This window comes from Gopherus flavomarginatus, chromosome 10 (assembly GCF_025201925.1).
Source record: "Gopherus flavomarginatus isolate rGopFla2 chromosome 10, rGopFla2.mat.asm, whole genome shotgun sequence".
Classification (NCBI taxonomy): Eukaryota; Metazoa; Chordata; order Testudines; family Testudinidae; genus Gopherus; species Gopherus flavomarginatus.
In genome coordinates this window covers 41,309,729-41,336,895 of record NC_066626.1, presented here as the reverse complement: position 1 = coordinate 41,336,895, position 27,167 = coordinate 41,309,729, and the positions used below count along the sequence as shown (strand labels likewise).

The 27,167-nt window shown below is 41.8% G+C and overlaps 1 protein-coding gene across 3 annotated transcripts in view; it reads left to right on the top strand.

Annotated features, from left to right (window-relative positions):
* MAP3K20 (mitogen-activated protein kinase kinase kinase 20) overlaps positions 1-27,167 on the top strand; it is a 564,831-nt gene that overhangs the window by 115,548 nt on the left and 422,116 nt on the right. For 2 of the 3 annotated variants that reach the window (XM_050969007.1, XM_050969008.1), the window contains exons 17-20: positions 4,113-4,229; positions 6,008-6,082; positions 7,158-7,308; positions 16,056-16,755. The exons of the other annotated variant lie outside the window; for it this stretch is intronic. In XM_050969007.1, the coding sequence (XP_050824964.1) occupies positions 4,113-4,229; positions 6,008-6,082; positions 7,158-7,308; positions 16,056-16,747 (1,035 nt within the window). In that variant the 3' untranslated portion in view covers positions 16,748-16,755. Of the gene's footprint in view, positions 1-4,112; positions 4,230-6,007; positions 6,083-7,157; positions 7,309-16,055; positions 16,756-27,167 lie in introns of those variants that run through there. 3 annotated transcript variants of the gene reach the window in all.

Here is a 27,167-nt window from a genome sequence, read left to right as displayed (position 1 = left end):
TCATTCAGGCAAAATCCCCATTGATCTGGGACTTCTGCCTGAGTGAGGAGTCAGGCCCTTCAAGTAACCACACAGGCAATCAGTTATAGAAATGTATGTTTAACTGGCATTGTTTATTTTTTAAGAGCACCTCTCTCTAAAGCCCCCTTTTTCCTCCCCATACAAAACTGAAACAAAAAATGCAATGCAGCAACCTTCTCTATACCGGTGTCTGGTTGGCAACAATCTTCCCTGACCTGAGACATGAGCCGTTGTTAAGGGTATAACACATTTACATATTTTGCAATAAAACATCAGTTATTTGCATTACTGTGTCAAGTTTTATTTGATTCTTTCACCTAAAAATGACTCATTTTCCTTTCTTGTATTTTAAAAACCAACTACTCTAAGCTTGTTTGAGAATAATCAAAAATTGCCCATTTAGCTAGAAGTCATTTTCTTTTCAAAAGGCAAACGTTATTTAATCTTTCAGCTGTTCATTGTGCCATCATAAATACTTTCTTTTCAGCACAGTTGTGGGGACTGAAATGAGCCCACTAATTGCCTCCCATTTCGACTGACATGTGGTGGTTTAGTGGAAAGAGAACACAGCAGGGAGAAGGAAATAGGAGGCTGAGAAAATGAGAGCTAATTATTTTCACTGCCTCATGTCAGGCTCTGTGTCAGCCTTGTTTTTACAAACTGGAAGGTTTAGCACTAAATAAAACAAACTGGCGTCATGTTTTTATATACTGGCAGTGTCATGGAAGCAGCTGCACATCTCAAAGACAATATAATGCCTGCATTCGCATGGACACCATCTGACAGCCACTGTGAGCCACTACTAATGAGGATATCACAGTGGTGCCAAGTGAAAGGTGCTGAATTATGTATGATTCTTCATCAGTACAGCAATAGTCCTGTACATCATTATGAGACATTGTTTTGCTGAAGAGATTAAAACATTCTTAGTTCCAGACCCTGCAACCTATACACGCTACAAAAGGTTATTAATGGAATTTTTAGGGAGAGTTTCTTGTGGATTTCTTTTTGTTTAAAAATATCTCATGGGACTAAGCAGTGGCAGGTCATGACACTATATATAAAAAGAAGAGAAGCAAATTAACCATACTTGTGTTATCTTCCTTTAAATCCAGCATAATAAAATGTAGTGTAGCAGGGTTATACATAATGATAAATAACCCAGGTGCTGTCACTAGATGTTCAACTCTCATGTCTTTAAAACAGCAGGTTTTAGCAGCTGAGATAGATAATAGCCAAGAATGTAAAGGAGCTACCAGGGGCCTAAATCATCAATATGCTACTACTTTTAATACCAGCATGACCAGCATTTTTTTCATATTTGTTTCATCTTGCATTACATCTTACATTTTTCAATATCCAGTTGCCTGCTAAGATGCTGTTTCCATTTTTCCTCAATTCTTAAACTTTTTTTTTTATTGCAACAACTGAATTTAGAAACATCTCCTAAATTCATGCCTCCTTCTAGAATGAGATTTCTCCCCAGTGAGAGTTTTTTGTACCTGCTATAACAAGAGGTGTGTTTTGTTGTTTAAAGCCCCTGGCTAATCTTTTATTTTTTCCTTTCATTTTTCATTATTGACATTAATATTTGTTGGTTTTAAGGTGAGTGATATGATCACAGGAACAAACAGAAGGCCTGATTTTTAAAGTGTCCTTGCTTACTATTATGGATCTTAGGAATAGTGAGTTTGAAATACTTTTATGATTTGCTTTTCTCTTACATTCCTACAGCCATTTTCAGAGGCTGCTGATTTATTGGCTTGTTCTAAATGTAAGTCAGAAATTATCTGCACCCAAGAGTTTGAGTGTTATGCAATTGGCTTCCTCTTCATAGTTCAAAAGCTAAATCTGTTTTTTTAATTTAAATCAAAACTGAAGAGAGAGATATTTGATAAGGATTTGTGTTAGAATAGTAAAGTGCCCAGGGAAATCTTTTGTGAAGGACATTAAAAAATATTCTGTTTATAAATATATTTATACAATGTGCCACTTCTACAATATATGTTTTTTTCCACACTTTATCCAGGTAGTAAACTTTGCCTTGACTCAAGAGTCCTTTACGGCCCTGATTCAGCAGAGAACTTAACCACATGCTTGAGTCCCAATGAATTAAGTAATTTGAATTAAGTGCTATGCTGAACTGAAATGGACATAAGCATGTATTTATGTTCTTTGCTGAATCAGAGCCTATATTTTAATAGGGGGAAGTAGAGCAATACTCTTTTCTAGTTTTAAGCTTCTTTGAACTGTAGAAAGCTAGTGTTGCTTACGGTATGGTTAAACCTAAAGGTTAGTATATACTTAGGGAAAGTAGCTAACTACTAAACTGACCCCACAAGTGTCTTGTCCAGAAATCGGGCTGGTCTCTTTTAAATTAAAAAGATAAGTATTTTAAAAGGTGAAATAGCAATATTCCTCAGATAAAATATGATGTTCATTTTGCAGTGGACATAGAGGGCAGATTGAATGGTTTGGCCTGTGACAGACACAGAATTTTGAGGAGTATGGGTTTTAAGGGATAAGGTTTCATATTTCATTCTATGAAACTGCAGTTTAAAGAAGAAAAGGCCTTGCTTATGCACTGCTCCTAGTATAGCTGGGTCCACAACTGTTTGGGCCAAAATGGTTTATTACCCTATAAAAGAGGCTTCTTCCTGTGGGCCTGATCCAAAGAGTTGCTATGCACCTTTACTGTTGAAGTCTGTTGCACTGGGAGTTGCCAGGTGCTCAGTGCCTGTCAGGCCCTATATTTAATGTAGTAATTACAGTTTTTTTCCTTTGGAGATAGTGGTTTGAATCACATTGTTTATCAAAACAGATTGATGTTCATCAGATTTGGTTTGGAGGGAGACTTCACCAAAGCAGCACAAACTCCTGGTTTATGCAGTAATAGCCATCCTGAAACAAGATTCTTTACTGCAAAGCATAGGAAGTGAAGTGGTGGTGATCTCTAAGTGTTCTGCTATGGTCTCTGGAACATCTGCAGTATTACACAGAAATACACAGTGTTAAGTTTATGCATATGGAGAAATGGAGGGACACAGACTTGCCATGTGGCAATTCAGTGTCGCAGCCACAATTGCAGCTTGGGGGCAAGATTTCAGCAGAGCTCATAATCCATGTAAGAACCTAAATGAAGAGGCCAGTTTTTCAAAATGCTCCACACTAATGAGGCCCCAGATCTCCTGACTCCCAGTCTTTCTGTTCTGTCCACCAATCAGTAAGACACAGAAATAGACTACACTGTTCCTCAGTTAAAACTCCCAGGGCCAGGCCAATGAGTCAGAGCATGGGCATAATTTTAAGTGTGTTTAAGAGGTTTGCTGGAGTGCTCAACACTTCACAGGATCAAGCCCTTTGCAAGGAGTTGAGTGCTTCTGACTGGTGGCTCCAATCCAACCACTGGGACTGCTCACCTGCTTATAGCCAAGCATATGCTTAAGTGCTTTGCTTGATCAGGGCCATAGTTATTATTTGTATATGAAGTCTTGAGCTTCTTGAACTCTAACTGAAATTAACAGAACTGGAGAGTGCTCAGTATCACACAGGAGGATGCATGGTACCTGATAAAACTGGGCTCTTATAACTTGTTGCCCCTTTATTCAAGCAGTTTTTTTAGTGGCATTTCTTAGACTTGATGATTATTTGTTCTTGGATTCATGTGGAAGGACTCGTCTGGGCCCGCTGGTATTAACTGGAAATAAAGCTGATAACTCAGATTCTTTCTACTGCTGTGTTGCTCTGTCTCAGCTTGCTTATGGAAACCTTCCATGCCTGCTCCTGAAACAGTATTTACCTGTTAGTGTAAATATACATGCTCTATCTTTCCTGAGCCTCTCAGAGGAAATTCTGCCATTTAAGAAACTAAAACACTATCAAAATGCCAGCGGTTTCTCAGATTTGAACTAATAGGAGTGCTACCAAGAAAATGGAAAGGTTCATTCACTTTGGGTACTTTTATCCTGAAAAGAATCCAGTCAGAATGTATTCCAAACCTTTGTGTTTAACACATTTAGGGTTTTGCTGATTTTGTTTATTGTTTGTTTTGTTTCTTGTTCTAAAATGGCATTACTCTCTTTTAATACTAGGACTGTAAATGGAAAATGTATATGGAGATGGATGGGGATGAAATTGCAATAACCTACATAAAAGATGTGACATTCAACACTAACCTATCTGGTGCAGAGATTTTAAAAATGACAAAGGTAGGGTTCTGTTTACAGCCTTCATGAATTCGTAGATCTCAAACAAAGACATTAAATACCACAGCAAGAGATTTTTGTGCTTGTGAAAAGCTCAGTCTCTTGACAGCTTTTAAATAAAATGCATTATTTTTGAAGATTTGTATCATAATAGGAGTGATTTGTTAATATTCCCTATTAAGCTAGGCTAACAATAAAGCAATATGAGAGGAATCATTTAAAATTTTCTTTTTACTTCCATGGTATTTTTTCTTTATTTGTTTACCGTGTTGAAATGAAAGAAGAAGTGCAAGTGATGAAAATGTGCCACTTACTGAAACTTCCATAAGCTTATGTGTATTTTTTTTAAAACTCCGACTTTGTTATGAAACTCTTCTCGTAAATGTGACAAGGTCTTAAACCCTACCCTTACAACCAAGATCAGAGCTCAATGCAAGGTATGGAACCTTGATTCCACAAAGTCATAGAAAAATAGTTAGCAGCCAGTGCATAGAAAAGTCACAGTAATGGGGGGAAAACCTTGTCCATTAACTTTAGTAACTCAAGCCCTAATGGCACCATAAAATGCATCTTGTGATCATTGTTTTATTACAAAAATGGGAAAATGTGGCAAAGAAATGGAGTAGGTGGTAGGATGTATTCCACATTGAGCATTGTCAGTGAAATATTGAGCATCTTCAACTCTACCTCAATGGGAGTTTAACTTGACTTCAGCATTTGTCTCTAAATATTTACCAGCCAATGTCTTGACTGGTTTTAATCTAGGAGATGGAAGTTGTTTTGATAGGCAGAGCACTCTGTTTGCAGTTCATTTGTAACTGATTGTTTTTTATTAATGTGACCCACCCTAATACCTTGGCAATGTGTAACAATATACATTTCTAAATGAAAAAATATGCAGCATCTTGATTGCCAATTAGAATGCTGCTCTAATGTGCTCTGATGGAAAAACTCTTATGAATGGCTTTAACTGTGTACATTCTTTATTCAACGTTCATTGACTGTTTTGTCTTACGAACAACTGCTGGATCCAAACCCTCAACAGGGAAAATAATAGGAAATAACAAAATATGGTGTTACCATGATAGGCTTATTACACAGAATTTCCCCACTGGAACTAACACTAATGCTGTCCTTGTGTTTACGTGGCCACTGAATGCTGGAACCTTTATTATTAGTGTTAAGATTTGTTAGTTTTTGCATTTTCTCTTGTGAGACGCATTTCTTTGTATTTCATTTCTCAAGGCTTTGCTTGTTTTTTTATGTTAAAGTTTTATCAGTATTAAAATTAAATAAAAGGAGGTTGTCAGGTATAAGCTTAACATTCAGCATACTTCTACACTCTTTTAACCTGGAGGAGAATGTCTTCAGGAATCTAAGAAGCTGCTTTTGTTGTTTTTTAAAATTTCCTCTTTGTTGCCAAGAAATTAAAAAAGAATGAAAGAAAATGTTAAGGTCCCTACAAAAACATTGTGTTTCTTCTGCTTCCTCTGTAAAAGCAGTTAGCTTAAGAATACTATACTCTGCAAATACATATTACTGTTAATTTAGTTATGAATATAATGTACAAACAAGGGAAGTAAACAATTTTGAACAGTGTTGCTTTATGTCCCATTAATACATAGGGAAAATATGGATGCATTTGCCACATGAAAAAGGACAAACGTTGTAGGGAATGAGTTTTTTTTTTAAACTTTTTGGTGTAATAATAAAGCAATCAAATGACAAATAATAATCCTTCCCCCCACACACACACATTCTGTTTATTTTTCCCTTTTCAGCCACCATTTGTAATGGAGAAATGGATTGTGGGAATAGCAAAAGATCAGAATGTAGAATGTATTATTACATATGAGGTAAGTGCAGAAAAAGTAAGGCAAATACTTATATAAGTTGAAAACCTACAGCATGATTTCATTAAAAGCTGGTAGCAGCGCACTTTGACTTTGCTGCAAACTGTAATCAAGGTCTAGCACTGCATAATTAATTGTAAAAGCTCAAGTTCTGATGAAAACTGAATGATGTCTTCAGAGACTGTGTGTTCAGACTCCTGACTGGGACAGCTCTCTCTCCCTCAAGTAAGAAAACTTTTTTTATTTAAACAGTGGTCAGTATTGCTGGTGTTTGTTGAAGAGATGTGTTTCTTCCCTTGTCAGGGAAGTGCTAATTAGCTGAGGAACAACAGGAGGAGGAAGAAGGTGATAAGAGAAATGGAGAGAAACATAAAATAAAATCTGGAGACAATTTAACACTTTTTAACCTGATGGAAATTAGACTTTGTATTAAAAGGTTTTGCTTACTTACAAAAAGTGTTTTATAAAGACCAATGGCATGCTTCACACTGAGGCTAATAATTGAAATCTCAGCTCTGTCCTGAGGCGCGGATTCAAGCAGTGCTATAGAGGGAGGAAAATTCTGGACCTAGCTTGCTTGCCTCAGAAGTGAAGAACAGTGGTTTTCTCTGGCAGGAAGACTAACCCCAGGTTCCTTTTAGCTGCTAGTGCCTCACAGGAGTCACAGGGACAGACTGCAGGATTAAAGAGCTTGCTACTGTAGACAAGTTACCATGAGGGGAACCCCTGCAACAATACCTGCATACTGCCTATCTCTTTTAGCGGAAAGGACTATTTACTTGAAGCGTAACTTGATTTAGTTATTAAAATATTTGTTAAAAAGCAGGGCATTTGAATCTTGCCCTCGTACAGGGTATTAACTGAAAGGGAAATTCATGTTCAGATTTTTAGCAGAATCCTAAAACTGTTGTCCAAAAGCCTCTGGATTCTAACAGTCTCTGAGATCAGGCTTGAGGGTTTTACTAAAGAAACCCTGTATACAAAATGATAACACCCTCAGAGTGTTATTGGAAGGTCACTGCCATGGCAGTTTATTTTATTGTGTCCTAAATCGTAATCTGTTCTGTTTCTTAAATAGGGTGATGTTAGAGCTCCAAAAACCACCAGACACATACATGCAGTTCAATGGAGTAAACTGAAAGCTCCGGACCAGGTGAAATCAGTACAGCTCATGATCCAGACCTCCCTCCCAAACTCGGAGGGCAGGCCGGGACGCAGGTCCAGCTCAAGTAAGTTGATATGTTTGAATGGCATTAAATTTACTGCTGAAAGATGCAAAACCTTTAAAGGACTAGCAAAAACTCACTAACTAAAATTCTATTTCAGCAATATGGGTCTGTCTCACTGCTTTGGCAGGGATCTGTGGCAGCTGTGATGTCCTGCTGGGATGTATGCAGGAGTAACACAGCAAAGCCCATGTAACTTTGTGGGATGTGAGAGAGACACCTAAAATGTTAGGTAGTCGTGTGCTGATTGGCCCAACCTGGTTAAAGGGGAATTATTCTGTATATGTTGCTAAAGTAGGGGATCTTTGAGACTGTAAATAATTCATGGCAATAAGTTGTCACTATTCTGTACTCCATGCCACCTGGAGCAACACAGAGACAGCAGGAACAGAACTCAGGTCATCCTGCTCCAAAAACCACCATCTCTTCCCATCTGAGTTAAAGAAGAATTTGCACTAGATATCAGTAGTAAAGGGCTTAAAAAACTAGCTGAGTAGATCTGATCCTATCAGGTAGAGGGCATGTGTGCGGACACACACAAGTTCATTACAATAGCTTATTTACAGTTTGTTAATGTCGCCACGGATGTTTTAATTGTAAGTAGCAATGGGAGGTAAATCAATCTTTTGTCCTAACTAAACAGCCTATTAGTACTCCTGAAGATGTTTCCTTCCGTCTGTCCAGTCTTCAGTTGTCTGAATGTTGCTTTCTCACATGCATACAGTTTTACCATCTGTCTGAGCCCATCGTGCAAGCCTTTCCAAACTGGAGGTTGGTCTGCAGAGTGTGTCAGTGCTCAGCAAGCAGGGGTGTAAATCTACAGTGCTCTAGCATGCTGCACACTAACTGGCCATGTGAATCCTGCTACCATGCACTAGAAGTTCTGTAGCACTTTGACGTACTCCGGTTTGAGACAGCAGTGTTACCGAAATATCGGGTTTGCCTAGCTGAGAGCCAATTAACAGCAGTACATCAGAACACACTGGGGGACCTTTAGTGGCCGGTAGCAGTATCTGCTCAGCACACTAAAGTGCTGTAGGTTTGCACCTGAGCTTCCTGAGCATGAAGAAACCCTGTAGGTTTGCCCTGGGTCTCATACTCTTCTCTGTAGCACATTAATGGAGGTTGGACCTATGCATCAATGGGCAAGTCCAGTCATCGCTTCCAGAACTATAGCGGTCCCCTAGAGAGTGGAGCCATGAATGTTTTCACAGCACAAGGGAGGAGGGTAGATTCCAGGGATTATGCACAGAGGGGCACAGCCGTGGCAGAGCTCAGCTTGACCGGGGGGCTCCGTGCTCAGGGTGGAGGGGTGGAGCCAGGAGATTCACCACTGGGAGGATTCTTGGCAGTGGGAGCACATTATAGATACAGATTGCTGCTTGTGGGGCTGAAGTAAACTTCACCCAGTGGCTTGTGGGAGGTCATTGTCCTTGTCTTCCCCTTGGCCCAACACATCTTTTCAGCACCCTGTCCAGCTACTCAGGCTGAATGCTGGGCTGAGGATTTCCCCCCGAGAGAATATACTCCATATTCTAAAGTGTCTCAGTAGTGGGCCTCAAACTTTAATCCATGAATAGTCACTGAATGGATTTAGAGAGGGAGCGCACAGTAGCTGTAGTGTCATGCCCTGATACCACCTGGCGAATGTTGGTTGAATCAATGTGTGATGAAGATGTATCTGTCTGCCTCCATATGCTGACAAACTGACTCTTAGCCAGGAAAAATTGAAATGAGCCTGCTGTGAGCAAGAGGATTCCCCCCACCCCCCCTCACCCTGCGTCTCCTCCCATCTCTTCCTTCCAATAGCTGTAGGGGAAGAGAGTCTTCCCTCAGCCCCTTCCTGGCTCCGTGGAGGGAGTGTTCTCAGTGGCTGTTATCCTGGCCTCCTCTCTCCACACCACACAAGGGGGCAGGAGTACTCCAGTCAGCTCTTGCCTTCTGCCTCCCTCTGTTCTGTTCATGGGCATCCTGAGGCAGAGGCAGCTCCCACAATGCCAGTGAGGTTTGCTCTGCCTCGGTATTAGGAGCAATGCTGTGATATGGATTCTCTTGCTCTGCCTAGCTGTCTGGCAGAGGAGGCAGGGTGTTCATCAGAGCCATAGACACTGAGCTGCATGCAGGGCCATGTAGAGCTTCAGCGTGTAGCTCACACTGCACTGGAGGGTAAATCCAGCCTGCACAGAAGTGACTAAATGCCAGCAGTGCTGTGAGGAAGAATGGAAATTTGCATTACAAGTTCTTCCAACATATCTCAACGTGATCTCTTGGGCCAGCCTGGACTTGTGATTATTCAGTTCCAGAATCTTTATGAACAATGTTTGTTGTGGTTTATTCAATGAGATAAATTAAACAGGCTTTAAACTGAAATCACTGCACTGCTCAGACCTCTTTCAGAGCTGAGTGCGCTGTTGACACAGATGGTCAAACACAGCCCTGCTGTAACTCCATTGCCTTCAGTGGAGTTTTTCCTGAAAATATGCCCCCAGAACTCATGTTGTTATAAAGACCCACATAACTAGAGGCAAATTTGAGCCCAAGCTAAAGGGATCCCATCAATGTTCAAATATAGGAAACTTTTTTTAAAATTGCCAGTTCTACTATGGGCTTGTGTGTTTAATATTAGTAGCACTATAGTATTAGACAGACTGACAGCAGATAGCAACAGGCTGGAGAATTTGGCCTGTTAGTGCATCATTATAGTGTCCTGCCTTGTTAATAAACTATGCTGGCTCCGTATTATATCCTTGCTAATAATTCAGCCTTGTTTCTTACTACTGTGACCCATGTCTCCCTCTCCTCTCCTTCCTTTGTTTCTACACCCCTTTGCACCTTGTCACTATGAAGGTTGCAAGTTCTTCAGGGCACAATCTGTCTTCTATTTTATGGCTGTACTGTGTCCTGCACAATGAAGTCCTGATCAGGGTCTCTGGGTACTATTGCAATACAAATAATGTATGAGAGTAACAACAAAATAATGGATTGCAACTTTCTTTTCATATCATGCATACTGAGCCATAAGATTTGTCCCACCCCGCAGAGAGATCGGGGTAGTTCCAAAGCTGCCAGTCTGAGGATGTCTGGTGCAGGCCCCTCATCCTCACAACCTCTGCCTGCATAATGGGGCTGCCTAGGCCACAATCACATCTAAGACAAGGAATCTAGTTACAAGACAGTGGTCCCCTGACCCAGTTGTAACACAGCTCTAGTTTGCAATGCAGATGGGACCTAAAGTATGTTCTGTAGGGGTATGTCTACACTGCAATAAAATACTCACAGCTGGCCCATGTCAGCTGACTGAGGATCATGGGACTTGAGCTGTGGGGCTATAAAATTGCAGTGTAGATGTTTGGAGCCGAACTCTGGGAACCTGAGAGGGTGCAGGAGAGAGACCAGAGCCCGTGCTTCAGCCTGAGCCCGAACATCCATGCTGCCATTTTATAACCCTAAGGGTTTGTCTTCATTACTGAGTTAACTCAGGTGACTAGCGCTCAGTTCAACCTAGTGCAGGTGTGAGCAGTCACATTGCAAACCCAGACCCGAGTTAGGGTGTCCTCGCTGGTGCTGCACTCACCTAGGTGTGTTCTAGGACTTCAGGAGGCATCTCCCATGGTTATTTGCAGTAAGCTGCACTGCTGTAGGATGCATTCCCAGTGGAACAATTTGTCTGCCGTTCTAGGCGTGGGGAGAATTGTCGGAAGCTGCTGGAGGACTATCAGCACTCGAGTGATTAAGCCTGCATCCTCACTGCATGAACGTGGCACCTGAGCTCTAGCCCTTCCCCCAGCCGGGCCAGCTAGCCTGGCTTTAAAGCACCACCAAATTCAGGTGAAGGGCTTTTTTGTATTAATGGGAGAAGGTCTAAGGACACCACGCAGGTCAGACCTGAGTTAACACTGCAGGGAAGACATACGCTCACTGGGCTACATATTTATTCTGCATACAGAATGTGTCAGAACCAAGATATCAGGATTTCTAACTCTGAATCAAGCAATGGGGAGAGGTAAAACCTGCTCTGGCCCCACAGAGATTTTCATGGCATAGAAATAGTTTCATTGCAACAAACAGGTGAGGTCCCCACTAGGAAGCTGACAACCCCTGTGCAAAGAGTGACACAGAACCGCCATTAAAAACAGTAAGTGTACTACTTCAGGTGCATCAAAGAGAGCATCGCATTCAGGGGATCAGTTAGTGGTGGTTTCCCTGATGTTATGAGATGGCTGCTTGCCACATGAGGCCAGGAAGCAGGTGTGCTTCTGCAAAATAGTAACAACCACAGTCCCAAATTAAAGTCCTGAGGCTGCTATTCCTAGGTATATGAGGTCCATGTTTTGGATCCACAGGCTAGTGAGAAGAACAGAGGCGACTGAATATAATATGCAGTGCCTAGAAAGCACAAATCCTCATACTGCACACATTTCTTTAAAACTGTACCTTACCAGGAGAAGGCTAAGAAACCTGGAAAGCCATTTACATCGTCTTTTTCAGGAGGGTTCATCTTTGTGTGCAAACTGAGCTGTCTGACATGGAGGCATCACCATCAGCCCTTGACAGGAAAGACTCTTCCCCCTTTGATATATTTGACATAAAATTGAAGTGATTTTAATCCCTCAGGATTCAACTAAAGCCTGAGGAAGAGAAAACAAATATTAGGGGACTTCCTGCCCTCCCCCACAGCCCTTTACCAAGCGTACAAAATGGGAATGATTTTCTATTAACTCTCTAAGAAGAGAAGATATTTAGTTTGTGTGTACACTGTAAAGGACAGTGCATAAAACCAGACCGCTGAAAATTTCCCATTGCAGATGCTGTGGTAACATCTCTAGTAAAAGACAGTATTCATGACATAGCTATTCTTCCCTCAGAAAACCAGCAATAAAATGGAGGAATCTGAAATCCACTGCTATAGCTATTTGCATTTCAGTTGAGTTTAAGCAGCCTGCATGTGCCAAGTCTATGGTCTCCTGCTGGAATATTAGCATTTTTTTAAGGACAAATCTATTTTGAACAAAATTACTTCAGCTTCATCCTGTATGTATATTGTGTATGTATATTGTATGACATCTCATACAAAGAGGCCTGATTTTCATAGACTCCAGGACTGGAAGGGACCTCGAGAGGTCACCGAGTCCAGTCCCCTGCCCTCATGGCAGGACCAAATATTGTCTAGACCATCCCTAATAGACATTTATCTAACCTACTCTTAAATATCTCCAGAGATGGAGATTCCACAACTTCCCTAGGCAATCTATTCCAGTGTTTAACTACCCTGACAGTTAGGAACTTTTTCCTAATGTCCAACCTAAATCTCCCTTGCCGCAGTTTAAGCCCATTGCTTCTTGTTCTATCATTGGAGGCTAAGGTGAACAAGTTTTCTCCCTCCTCCTGATGACACCCTTTTAGATACCTGAAAACTGCTATCATGTCCCCTCTCAGTCTTCTCTTTTCCAAACTAAACAAACCCAATTCCTTCAGCCTTCCTTCATAGGTCATGTTCTCAAGACCTTTAATCATTCTTGTTGCTCTTCTCTGGACCCTCTCCAGTTTCTCCACATCTTTCTTGAAATGCGGTGCCCAGAGCTGGACACAATACTCCAGCTGAGGCCTGACCAGCGCAGAGTAAAGCGGAAGAATGACTTCTCGTGTCTTGTTTACAACACACCTGTTAATGCATCCCAGAATCACGTTTGCTTTTTTTGCAACAGTATCACATTGTTGACTCATGTTAAGCTTGTTGTCTACTATGACACCTGGATCTCTTTCTGCCATACTCCTTCCTAAACAGTCTCTTCCCATTCTATATGTGTGAAACTGATTGTTCCTTCCTAAGTGGAGCACTTTGCATTTGTCTTTATTGAACTTCATCCTGTTTACCTCAGACCATTTCTCCAATTTGTCCAGATCATTTTGAATTTTGACCCTGTCCTCCAAAGCAGTTGCAATCCCTCCCAGTTTGGTATCGTCCGCAAACTTAATAAGCGTACTTTCTATGCCAACATCTAAATCGTTGATGAAGGGCTTCAACTGAAGGTGTGGGTGCTAAGAACTTCTGAAAATCAAGCCCTCTCTCTAGTCGCTGTTTTTTACAGCATCCATCAATGTAGATTAATAAATTAAATAAATTTCCCAAATAAATTAAATCTACATGGCAAAGTCAGTAGTGGACCTCATGGAGTCTTCTGTTCTTCTCCCTTCCTTGGCTGTAGAAAGATCTGCTTGTAACATATGTATAATCATGTTGAGGAATCTTATGTATTTTCTTTGTTTATCTAATTTGACTTCATTCTAATTTTATTTTTCCATGTATTATATTTTGATATGGGTGCAGCAGAAAGGTTTTTACAAAAGTTTTCTTGTAACATGCCCTAAAGGTGGTTAGACTCGGAATTAGTCTGACCTCATTACACAACTGTTATCCCCTCAATCGAGAACAATATTTCTGACTTTGATGCGCTTTGTAAAGTGCATTGTCCCACAGGTGCACAGCTATCTTGGCGGGTTCTGGATGGAGATGTGGTTCTGACCTGTTGATGACTTTTAAAATCAGGACCAAGTCCATGTACAGTCTGGAGGTGATGAATGCAGGTCCACAGAAGCCAGATCCTCATCCAGGATGAAAGAGCAGTTTCCTAGTCAGATGCAAGTGGAAGAAGGCATTTGTCTCTCTGGATGCCATTTGCTCATGTAGGCTTAATGAAGACTTGAATCAGAATCCAGGCCTTCATACCAGTTAGACAGTTTCTCCCCATTTGTCAGTGGAATGGGGAGGACAACGTCCAGGCTATTTCTTCAACATATTTGCCACTTCTGATCAACATGACTTCAGTTCTGTTTGGATTGAGTTTGAGACAGCTGCTCTTTATCCAGGTGATGATCTCTTTCAGGCATTGGGACATCCTTGTGATCTCCTGGATTGTGCTGGTACAAAGTGAGATCTATAGGTGGGTGTCACTGGTATAGCATTGGCAGGGGAGCCCATAGCATTTTGCCCCCTCTCCAAGCAGTCTTAGGTGGATATTAAACAGAAGGCGAGACAAGCTCTTTTTCTCTGGGTCCTGCAAGTACTTTGAGGTGCGGACCAGTTGTCCATCACCAATCCCTGTTGGAAGCCATTGGAGTGATGCACCATCTATGTTACATAAGTGGGACAACAGCATCCTATGGTCAACTGCATCCAAAGCTGCAGAAAGGCCAAGAAGTATGAACATTGAGATATAGTCTCTATCCATTTCAATGAGGAGCATGTCTTTTTAGTGCTACTAGTCCTTTGTCCTACATCCTGGTCTGAAGCCTGATTGTGAAGCATACAGTATGTTGGCAGATGTCACATTACTGGAACGTGGTTGCCATTACTCTGTCAATGATTTTGATGAAAATGGGAAGTTAGAAAAGTTGGAGTTGGAGAGAATTTGCTCATCCAGCTATCTGAGGATCTGGAAGACAACAGGAAAATTGACAGGTTTGTGTCTCTGAAGAAAACATTGCTTATTCTAGTTTGCAGGGGGTTTTGCTTTGCAGGAGGGTTATAGACCTGGTTTGCAGGTAGTGCCTTGAATATTCTTTAAGGGCTTCATCATGTATGAGGGGACCCTAGAAGGGCTACATCTTCTAGGGCTCCATCATCAGGAGTGGTATATCTGTAAATGCTGTCTGGTCCTGTATCAAGTTTACCGCTGCATTAGTTCTTCACATACTTGGCTGATCTTTTCTGTGAAATGGGATGAGGGGTCTTCATGCTGGTTGGTGCTAAGTGTTTGGATTATGTTAGCCAATTCCTTATTTGGAATCTCTGCCAGCTGTCATTTGATGGCTGGATGGCAAAGGAATAGAAGGTGGGGAGGAATTCATGTGGGTTTTTTTGAGGGGGTGGAGGGCGGGAAGGTGAGTGTTGCTTCTGTTATTGCAGTAGTGTAGTTCTGCAGGAAGTCTTTGTGGTGTTGGTGGATGAATTCAGATCAGGTCTTGCATCACTTCTGCCTATGCACTTCATTCGATGTAATTTATGTGTGAACCCCAGTGATCATTTTGGTCGGTGTAAGTGTAGAGAGTGACTTGGGACCAAAGCATTAGCAATACTGGGTGTCAGATGATTATACAGGTGTATAAGCACCCTGCCTAGTAGTAGTAGTAGTGGTTTGGACTCCTACAGCATGCTGAAAGAACAGAATTCCTTCCCTGTATATAGGCCATTTTTGTTACTTCCTGTATTTTATTGGCTCCATAACTGTAGTCCTTGGAGCACTTGCTGGTGGTCCAGGTGGACCGCTGGCCTGTCACATGATATTGTGGCTCCTTGTTTCAAGCTTCTTTTACAAGTCTCTTCTTTGCAATGTAGGCTGTGGAATCATTTCCCAAGAGCAGTAGCTGAAGACAGATAAGAAGGGATATTTAAAACTAGACTACACAAAACACAAGAAAACATCCTATAGGAAGCAAACCTGCTTTGGTGGGTAGATGGACTGAATGGTTTAATAGGTCTTTTCCATTTCTAACCTCTATGATCCACACAGGGGACACTATAAGCCCAGTTAATTGATGCATTAAATAATATTGAATATTGTAAAACCTGGGATTAATTTCTGTCAGGCAGAGAGGGAGAGGAATAATTTGACTGATATGTTATATTTTGCTACATTCTTAGCAGCAATTATTCTCTAGATATTTTGAGTCCTTATCACGGATCTTTATTAAGTGGGAATGCAGTTTCTTGGCAATTCAAATCACGTGACTCGTTTCCATTTATATTTCAGGTATAGATGTTGAATGGATGCACACTCTAAGAATGCGTCAAATGGAAAAAAGCACTTCACACCAGCATTCCCATCCCCACAGTCCTAATAGTGTGACACAATTTTTACCATACCTTCACAACCAAGACTCCTATGCTGCTGCTGTAAGACGGACACGAATTCCTATTAGCTATCAGATTACACCGATAAATCATTCCAGAAGTTCATCTCCAACCCCATATGGACTGATGAGAACTCTATCATCGCTACATCTTAATTCAAAGGGAAGTAGTACCTCTAGTGCAGCTTCTGATAGCCCTTCAGAAAGGGACAGATCTGCAGGCAAAAGCAGGAACAGTTATGTCAGTGACTCTGGACTCTCCATAAATGGAAGATACAGTGGAAAAAGCCCACAAACTGCTTCTGCAGCACATCGACGCTCTGGAAAAATGTACAGTTCTTCTCAGTCAACACTCAACCCATCAAAGTCATATGACCACAAAAAGCACACCCACTATCCCCATCAACCAAAGTCCATACCAGGTATGCCTTTGAAAACAGAAGGCAAACCTAAAGAAAATGATGAAGGGACCAAAGTTAATGAGGGCGGATGGATAAAGGTAGAGTATTCAAAGAAATCTCATAGACAGAGTACAAGCAAGTCAACTAAAGAAAGAGCAAAGGGAACTTGGCGGAGCCGGAGAATGGTTTGAAGAGGGGACTAGCAGACGTTTTCTAGAGTGTTTTTTTTTCTTTTAATTTAACAGAATTTTTGGTTTATATGATGAAATCAGATCTACTGTTGTTTAAAATGTTTCTACCCTTAGTATATGCCTTCTAGAAACAGTACCTCTCACTGTGATGACAGCCAAACTCTGAAGTATCTATCAATGGCCACTGTTGGAAGACAGGATACTTGGCTAGATGGACCAGTGGTCACCCAGTATGCCTGTTCTTATGCTCAAACAGAGAGCAGAACCGGGGTTCCACTAGTCACAGCTCCCGCAAAGAACATCTGTCAGGGACAGCTCCTGGTCATGATATTTTCATTCCAAATGCTGGTGAATTGCAACTGCTTTTCTCTCCTCCCTTTCTCTGCCTGTGTCCCTGGTTGGCTGGGAGTCCATTACATTAGCTTAATCATTCAATAAAAACTAAATAAGATAACTGTGTATCATAACAAAAAGTTCTTCTGTTCATTCTTACCAAGTGTTGTTGTTATGACACCCAGCAACCTCATGCACTGGATGCCAATACTGTGGCCTGATGCTCAGGAAGAGACCATTATCTTATTTCACAACTCTCGGTACAGATCTCCCCTCCATACCCCCCAATTCTGCTCAATCTGCTCCTGTGCTTCCTCCCTCTGCTCCCAGTTGGCGCTCCAGTGATGACAAATCCCCACCTCTCACTTCATATAAAGGCACAGTTACCATATATTAGCACACTGTGAGACATGGATTTGTCATGATCAGAAGGGGGAAAAAAGTGACAGATGTTTATGCTGTTCTTAAGAGAAAAAGAGAGAGAAATTATCTTGACAATAGCTACATCTAATTCTATTGAAGCCTGTGATAATATTTATCCCTGTGCAGCAGGCATTTTTTAAATTGCATTTTAAGTGCCATTTTGTCTTGCAGTCTTCAAGTAGTAAAGAGAAGGTCAGCAAACTTTGTGATTAATGTGGTCTGTAACTCCACTGAGAGGAAAGACGCAGCTATAGGCCTCCTTCTCTTCAGAAAGTTTCTTGTTGACCTTTTCACTCAAATTGGATTTCATGCAATTAAAAAAAGTTAAGATTCCCAAGATGATTTTTTAAAAAAAAAAAGTGAGACTGAGAACAGAAAAGGAGCCCAAAGCAATGATGGCACAAGCTTGAAGCTGAAAAGCTATAGATTAGGGCATGGCTACACTTGCAGATGTAGTGCGCCAGGAGTTAAACCAGCCCTCGGAGACAGCAGCAGGGAAAGTGCTGCCATGTGTTCACATTGTCAGCTGCAAGCGCGGTGGCAGAGAGCAGTGCATTGTGGTAGCTATCCCAGTGTGCAAGTGGCTGCAGCATGCTTTTCAAATGGGGGGATGAAATATGACAGGGAGTGTGTTGTGTGTATGTGGGGGAAGAGACAGTGTGTTTGGGGGGCAGAGAGTGTGTCAGCATGCTGTCTTGTAAGTTCAGACAGCGGCGGGGAAAACCCCATCAGCCCCCACCCCCACCCCTCCTGCCTTTCTCTCACACATGTTCGCACAAACATCTGCCTCTGCAGCAGCAGCATTCCACAGTAATGGTTTGCTTTGTCCGGGGGAACAGATAAGCATGCCGGCTGTCAGAAATGGAGCTTTGAAATGGGATATCTGCCTGCCTGCAGCCAAGTTCAAAACAATGACCAGAGTGGCCACTTGACTTCAAGGGATTATGGGACATTTCCAGAGGCCTATCACAGTGCAGTAATGCAACATGTCATCCACACTGACACCCGGGTGTTTCAGTCAAGGCACAGCAAGCTCTATGTTTCTCGTGGAGGTGGATTACCAGGGGCGCTCCAGTCAAGGAGTCCAGGCGCTTTAAGTGCCTTGCCAGTGTGGACACCTCAAGAATTAGGGTGCCCAGGGCTGATTTAATGTGCTCTAACTTGCAAGTGTAGCCAAGGCCTTAGTGATGACTGTTGTTGAGAGAGGCAGCAAATTCCAGCCTTGCTGCAACATGACTGTGAGCAAGCAGGGGTCCTGTAGGACAATGGGCAGGACTTTCTGGAATGCAGCTACAGTCAATTTTAATGAAACTGTTTGTAAGGTATAAGTTTGAAAACTGCCCCGAGTCCACCCAATTTAAGATTAATCAATTTTTGCCTTTATTTATAAATTTTTCAGACAGAATTGCTCCTTATAATTCTTGATCATATAAAAACAGATACAATGGAACAAGCAGGGGCCCAAGTTACTGAGTTCCTGGGTACCAGGAGCCTCTTGTCCACTTCAGGATGGTCATCTCAGTTTCTGGTCCAGCATTCTCCGACTTGGGCCCTGTTTGCTCGGTTTCTTATATCTTACCACATTACATATTCATTAGCTTTCTTCCAATCAACGATGAACATTGTGTCTTACATAACCTGTACAATACTCATGTGCAAGCTTCAATTTAAATAACGTTTGCTATCTATGCTGTTTTCATGTCATTATGTCTCATGTCACGCTACTCCTGTTTCTCCTAACATAAGAGACTTTTTAGCATTATGTTTCGTGTATTTTATTATATTGGTTAACTTCCTCTTATCTATGTTCTCCAACACAATACATCCCATGAACAAAACATCACCGTTATCCTGTCAGCTGTGAACATTATTTAAGCCCACCTACATAAGAGAGAAATTGGCACGTCAACACTATGTCAAAGCAAAGGCTAGGCCAAAGCCTTGGCATAAGTACTATCCTGGCCTATCCAGACTCATTCACTATACATAATCATAAACCTTTAACATCAGGCTAACTAAATGTAACCATTATATGAACCATTCAGTAATTCTTCAGCTGTGAAAATTGTAATTCAATACTGTACGTGCATATCCTAAATTGTTCATTAACCTTTATTTTTTTGAGTAGGGGTCTTATAGAGAACAATGTGACTTTAATGTTAGCATTTTCTTATTGTTTCCAAACATGGATTATCAGGGGTCTTTTTGCTCAAAGTCTAGCATCACACTTGTTTATTCTTAAAAAACTTTGTCAATATTTTGCCTGTTGTATTTTGAGGTACTTCATTCAATTTTAGAGCCTAGATATTTAATTGTTCCCCCACATATTGACTCTTTGCCAGCCAAAATAAGATAAGTTACAACAATCCTATTTTTGCAGCAAGTCTCAAAACCCCAGATGACTCAGGCTCACAGGGCTCCAGCCATGGGGCTAAAAATAGCAGTGTGGACATTCCCACTTGGACAGGCACCTGGGCTCTGAAACGGGACAAGGGGGATGGGGCTCAGAGCCAGAACAGCAATGTCTGCATTGCTATTTTTAGCCCCATAGCTGAGTGAGTTAACCCAGGCTCTGAGACTTGTTGCTACAAGGTTGAGGGTTTTTGTTCTGTTTGTTTGCCGTGTAGACCTACCTTTAGCTGGATAAATGATTGTGGATTCCCAGGTATTATTAGCTTCACTTCAATATTCACCAACACAAAGTATCAAATATCCTTTCCTTTGAAGCTGTTTTTTAACACTTTATACCAAAACAAATGATGGATTGTGAAGGCTGTGCAGTCAGTTTCTGTTCTGATAATCAGCTTGTCATAAGCCAAGGTGAAACAGAGAGAGAAAAGTTACCTGGCGCTCAAAAGTCAGGATAGGTTTTATTGTGCAGGGACTCTGGGTTAATCCAAATTTACAACCTGCAGACTGCTCTGTTTTACACTGAGGATTTAGAATGCTGCTCTCAGACTGAGGATCAGCAAGCTGCAAAAGGTGCCTTTGTCCCCATCTCTGCACTTGGTCTGAGCACAGCTCAGCTGGTCTGAATAAGCTGCGTAACAAATTTTAGGTGCTGACTTAAAAAGAAAAAAAAAAAAAGGAAAGGTCATAGAATAAACACTGCACAACTGTCATTGTAATCCTAGAAGTTGTCTACACAGGTAAATTGACCAGTATAATTGGTTCAGAATAAATTATTCCAGAATAGCTTCCCCTGTGGGCACTCTGCTCCAGAATAGTGACTTTATTTCAGAATCGTTACAGAGTAATTATTCCAGAACAAAGGTCATTTTTATTCAGGAATAGGGTGTCTGAAATATTTTATTCTGCAATAGCTATGCTGGTCAATTTCCCTGTGTAGACAAGTCCTAGGGTGAAGGATTACAAAGATGAACACTACAGTATGAACTGTAACATGGGACCTGGAGGTTGACATCACAGCTACAAAAGGACCTGCAAACAGGGATGTTTGGAGGCCTCTTTGTCATTATGGCTCTATGATTAACCTATGAACCACCATCATGCAGGCTGTCATTCCTGGAGCTGCTGCCCTCCAAAGCTGCAGCTGTAGGAAATAACATCACAGTGTCATGTCAGACAATGCTCATTGAACTGATTCCTAGATACATCAATAGCAGAAGCAGAGAACAGCATAAAAACATAGTTGCCTCCACCATTTTAGACTAAATAATAATGAGGGAATTCTGCTATTCCTGATATAGCCATTTGGCTCCATCAACTTCAGGTGAGATTGTAGTTGCTGCTCTACACCAACCGTATGAAAGATGAGGAAGAAGGAGGGAATTGGCAGGTTGAGGTGGGGACATACTTGTTACACTGAATTGGGGGTTTTATTTCCTATGTTCAAAACATGTTCACTCAAAACCAAGCTAGCGGAAACAGTGGTCACTATTGGTGGGGCCTCACCTGTAGAAAACCTAAGAACATTATCACTTAGCTATCTTTCCCTTTCACAAAAATATTACCTGACAAAAGATGGAACAAAATAATAAGAAGATTGAGCTAGAGCTGAATTAGGCTGTATGTATGTATAGCTGTGTGATGATAAAGTTGTTTTATGTTTGTTTTAAAGTGCTCGAAGCTGTAGAGCCACTCTTATTCACCTAAGCATGGCCTGAAAGAATCGCTGCATAAAGTAGCTATTGCCTTAGTTAGGGTACATGGAAAATCGAACACTGAACATTGTTCCCCGCTCAGAACAAGAATTGTACTTTAATTGGTGTTCCCTAACATATATATTTTGGTCTAACCAGAACTGAATTTTGTGTAATACCTTGTGTTAATCATACCTCAGGATATTTGCTAGAATTGGGCCTCAGTGGTAAAATCTGAAGATCCAAAGATCAGGAATGGAGAGGGTTGCATCCAGGATCATGGTTTGAGCCTTCCCTAATCCCAGAAAGAATTTGTGACAGTTTGCAAGAGAGTATTTACAGCTGGGTCAGGAGGACAACAGGGTAATTATACAGATCTTGGATAATGCCTGACCTGACAGAGATTCTAGGAGGTGTGTATTAGTGGTAGCCATCCAAGAGCTGTCAGCTGGCGGTAGCTGATTATCAAGATGTCCAAACTGATTCCTCTGCTGTTTGTAAGCAATTTAATTCTGTGCCTAATTTTAATCTGCAATGTACTGTGTGTGTCCACATCTGCTGTGTTAAAGCATTCATTAGCATTTAAAGGGAAATCTGATGGTATTGATCACTCTTATTAAAACTAAACGATCACGTATCTGTGACTGACTAGAAATCTTCTCCCTGTGTAATGATGGCTGTTAAAGCAACAGTGACAGAACTTGTCAAAATTCTATGTGCTAAAAGTATTTGATAGGCCAGAGTGAGGTCTTAAAACTCATCTTGCATTCAGATGCAAGTGTGAAGAAAAATATAAATTACAAAGTAACAAACTAGTAACATTCAAAACTATCAGTTTGAAATACATTTGGATTCAAATCCTGTTTAAAATATTAAAATATTTTTAAAATCACAAAATGCTCTGCACTCACACTCTCAAATAGTCTTGCCTAACCCTAACCGAGTGTAAAAGGCTCAGCAAGACCTGTGTGTGCTTTTTAATCTATGTTGCTCCCAGTCTTTTTATTCCTTGTGTTAATAATAGATAATGGTATAGTACATTTACAGAGTCCCTTTCATCCCCAAGCGTTTTACAAACTAAAGACATTCAGAATTCATTTAATCCATCACTGAAATGCAGCCACCTCTGGGGTGGAAGGAAACCTGCAGCATGGTACACAACATTACAGAATGGGACATTTTGGCCAAGGACATCAGAGGAAACCACTCCTCTTTTGAAAAGTGACATGGGATTTTTAAGCTTTGCCCACAAAATTATCCAAGCTAGAATTAGAGCTAAAGTATCTGGATTTGCAACCTGTCTTTAGACAACTTTTTCCCTCCTGAGAACTCTGACTTCATAGTATGGTTTTATATCTGTTTCAAGACAAAGAAATCCCTGTCTACTCTAGTGAGAGAAATCAGATTATAACCCTGCTAGCAACAAACATAGTTATAAACACAGTTCTGTTGTGAGCCTGAGGGTCTGATCTAACTCCTACTGAAGCATAAGCTGCCCCATTGATATCCACATAGAGAAGGCAGGGACCTTGGCATTTGAGATCTCCTTTAAAAGACCCTTCTCAGTAACCTGCATGAAGCTGAATTTTTCTGCTTCAGAAGGATGAAAGGTTGGGTCAAACCCGTATTCCCTAGTGTTTTATATAACACACTCTGGGAACCAGAGAGGACTCCAGTTTCTAAAACCAAGCTGAGTCTTAATTAAAAGAGTTATTTATAGAGATATGGCAATCACAGCTAACATTCCAGCCATATGCATTCAGACTGGCTTCCTGGGCTTCCTCCAGACTCTTCCCCTCCTGCAACCTGGGCTCCTTTCTCCAAATTCCATGCAAGTGTCCTTTTACCAATTTTTGTTGTTTCTTCTGTGCAAGTGTTTACTGGCATACAGGGGCCAGAGGTTACTAGTACACAGCCCATCCTGAGGATATGAGCCATTGGACCTCAAAGTCCTTCAAGCGTGATGGTCTTCAAACCAGTCTCTCACTTCGTGTTTGTGTTATTGCTGTTGGTGGGAGCGTGGCTTCCACCCTGTTTCTGCCTTCATTCTGTTGGGTTGTGTCCTATTGGTCCTCTGTAATGTTCATATTCCTCTTTATCTTCTGACTATCCTACATCAGGGATAGTTGAATCTCTTTCACTGTCTTCCCAATCCTGGCATTGATGTCCCATCTGTCTGAATGCGCTGTCTGTTGCTACTCCACAGTTGTCTTCAGTTGATCCCTTTCTGACTGTTTTGCCATTGTCTTGTGTCTGTACTGCCAATTCTGCCTTCCCATTGCTTCGTAGGTACCCAGGTGAAGACAGCTTGTGCTCAAATTCCTATTTGGTGCTGAATTGTTTGAATTCCGTTACTGTGTACTATCACCCATTGTCTGCATAGTGTGTCAGAGAAACCATACCTTGAAAAATGTGCCTTCCGTTTACTAATCACAGTGCTTATCTGAGTTTCCTCCAGACAATCCACCTCCCAGAAACAGGAGTAGTAATCTACTGTGACCATGTAGTTCCTGTCACTAAAAATGAACAGATCTGTTCTGACCTTTTTTCAGGATCAGGCAGCGATTTCATGAGTTCAATTCTTTTGTCAATCACTATACTTTTTTCCACATCTCACACTGTTCCACAGGTCCATCTAGCCCAGTATCCTGTCTTCTGACAGTGGCCAGTGCCAGGTGCCCCAGAGGGGATGAACAGAACATGTGATCAAGTGATCGATCCCCTGTCGCTCATTCCCAGCTTCTGGCAAACAGAGGCTCGGGACACCATTCCTGCCCATCCTGGCTAATAGCCATTGATGGACCAATCCTCCATGAATTTATCTAGTTCTTTTTTGAACATTGTTATGGCCTTGGTCTTTACAACATCTTCTGGTAAGAAGTTCCACAGTTTGACTGTGCGTTGTGTGAAGAAATACTTCCTTTTATTTGTTTTAAACCTGCTGCCTATTAATTTCATTTGGTGACCCCTTAGGTCTTCAGTTATGAGAAGTAGTAAACAACACTTCCTTATCTATACCAGGCATGATTTTATATATGCTCAACTGGGCATTCATGCCTGGCCAATAGCTATATTCCCTTGCTAATCTGTGGCCATGTCTATGCCACAAAATTAAGTCGATCTAAATTACACTGATGTACTACCACAGTAATTAAATCATTTTTGCATGTCTACAATATGCTCTTGTGTCGGCGGTGTGCATCCTCACTGGTAGCACTTGCATTGATGCAGAGACCAGTGCACCATGGGTAACTATTCCACTGTGCAACTCACCACCATCTAGCGCACGGTGTTTTGGGAAGGGTTTGCAATGCCTCATGGGAGCAAACAAGTCATGCAGGGGTAACTGAGAACATGGGTTCCACATCATGATTCAGTTTTATCCATCCCATCATTCCACAGGCATCCTATTATGGTTCGTGCTTCTTTTCAAAACCCCCACAAACCTGCACGTCCACCATCTCTGCGAGAATCCCTGAATCCTGCACTGCTCTTCAGTATTGTGATGAGCATTACAAATAAGGCTGCATTCATGGATCTGTGCGCTGAGCTCACCCCAGCTCTTCAGAGCAGGGACACCAGAAGGAGAGCTGCACTGACAGTGGAGAAGCGAGTGGCAATCACAGTGTGGAAACTTGTAACGCTGATTTACTACGAGATGGTGGGAAGTAATTTTGGAATTGGAAAATCCACTGTGAGTGCCATTATCATGCAAGTGTTCAGGGCCATTTCTACTCTCCTGTTATGCAGGACTGGGACTCTTAACAATGTGCAGAACATAATGGATGGATTTGCAGCAATGGGGTTCCCAAACTGTGGTGGAGTGAGAGTCAGCATGCGTGCACACACACACACACATGCACACGCCCCTATTTTGGCAGCAATGGAAATGGCTATTTTTCTGTGGTTATGCAAGCACTGGTGGATCACCAGGGACACTTCACTTACATCAGTGTTGGCTTGTCAGGGAAGGTGCCTGATGCTTGCATAGTTAAGAACACAGGACTGTTCAGAAAGCTACAAGCAGGGATTTTCTTTCCCTACCAGCGGATTACCATTGGTGATCATTAATGCCAATAGTGTTCCTGGGAGGCGCAGCCTACCCCTTATTCCTTTGGCTCATGAAACTGTACACCAGGCACCTTGACAGCACCAAGGAAAGATGCAATGACTGGCTTAGCAGGTGCAGAACAACAGTTTAATGTGCTTTTGGTAGATTGAAGCGACACTGGCATTGTTTATCCACAAGATTGGATCTCAGTGAGAAAAACGTCCCAGTGGTTATAGCTGCCTGCTGTGTCCTAAATAATATCTGTGAAGCAAAGAGGGAAAAGTTGCCGCCAGCGTGGAGGTAGAATGGCTGTCTGCAGAGTTTGAACAGTGAGAAACAAGGGCTATCAGAAAAGCTCAATGTGGAGCTATACAGCTCAGGGAGGCTTTGAAAAGAGCATTTTAGCAGCAAGCCACAATAATGTGTTATGGTGTACTGCGGTTTGGGGGGCCTGTTAGGAATTGTGTGGAGGATGGTGCACATCTATGAATATAACACTGAGAATAAACCTATTCATTTTGTAGTGCTTGCTGTACATTTATGATTATTACACTATATGTGTCACTGCTCCTGAGCTGTATCACAACGCACAATAACAAGTGAGTGCTTTCACTACCACCAGGCATTCTGCACCATTTGTTGGGACCTAATAAAGAGTAATGGTTTTCCAAACAATAGAGTTTTACTGAGTAATAAAAACACTTAAAAGAATTCTGTGCAAGTTAAAAGCAAATACATTAACACCTTAATAAATTTATGAAGCAAAGCTTAAAGAAGGGGAAGGAATGTTCATGTCCATTTTAGCTACACATATAACAACTGTGGCTCTCACAGGTCAGTATATGTGAAGCTGTGGTTGTCTTTAATGTCCCTGGTAGGGGTAAGTACGCAGCCCCTGATGCCATGTGGAATGTTGAGGGAAGTATAAAGAGGTGCTGTACTGGAGTTCTCCAAGGACTGCAAAGGGAGGTGAGCCAGGATTGTTGACCACCAGTAGGTCCACAGGAGTCTGTAGCATCTGTGTTTGCTGCCAGAGAAGCCCCATTATGTCCTGGTGCATCTCCCTCTCCTGTTGCTGCTGCAACTCCTGGGCCTTTCTTCTGCTGCTTTTTCCATCTCCATACAGTCTGTAATATTCATCCTCCAGGCCCTCTGCTCACAGTCTGATGCAGCACTGGCTTGCAGGATTTCTCTGAACATATCATCCTGAATTCTCTTCTTTTTCCTACTTCTCTGGCTCAGGCATTCTGCAAGGGTGGAGGGGGATCCCCGCAAGGCTGAATGGCAGCAGCTACCGATAAAACACACAGGGGTACCACAGTCAATATAGGCACAATGGCAAGTGAATGTTAAGATTCAGACCTCCCTTCCCTTGCTTTGCTAAAGTTTTAAAACAAGACATGCTTATCGACACTTCTGCTTTGAAGTGCTTCTGCACTGTGCCACACACAGCACCAGCCATCAGGGGCAGCTCTAGGCATTTTGCCGCCCCAAGCATGGCAGGCAGGCT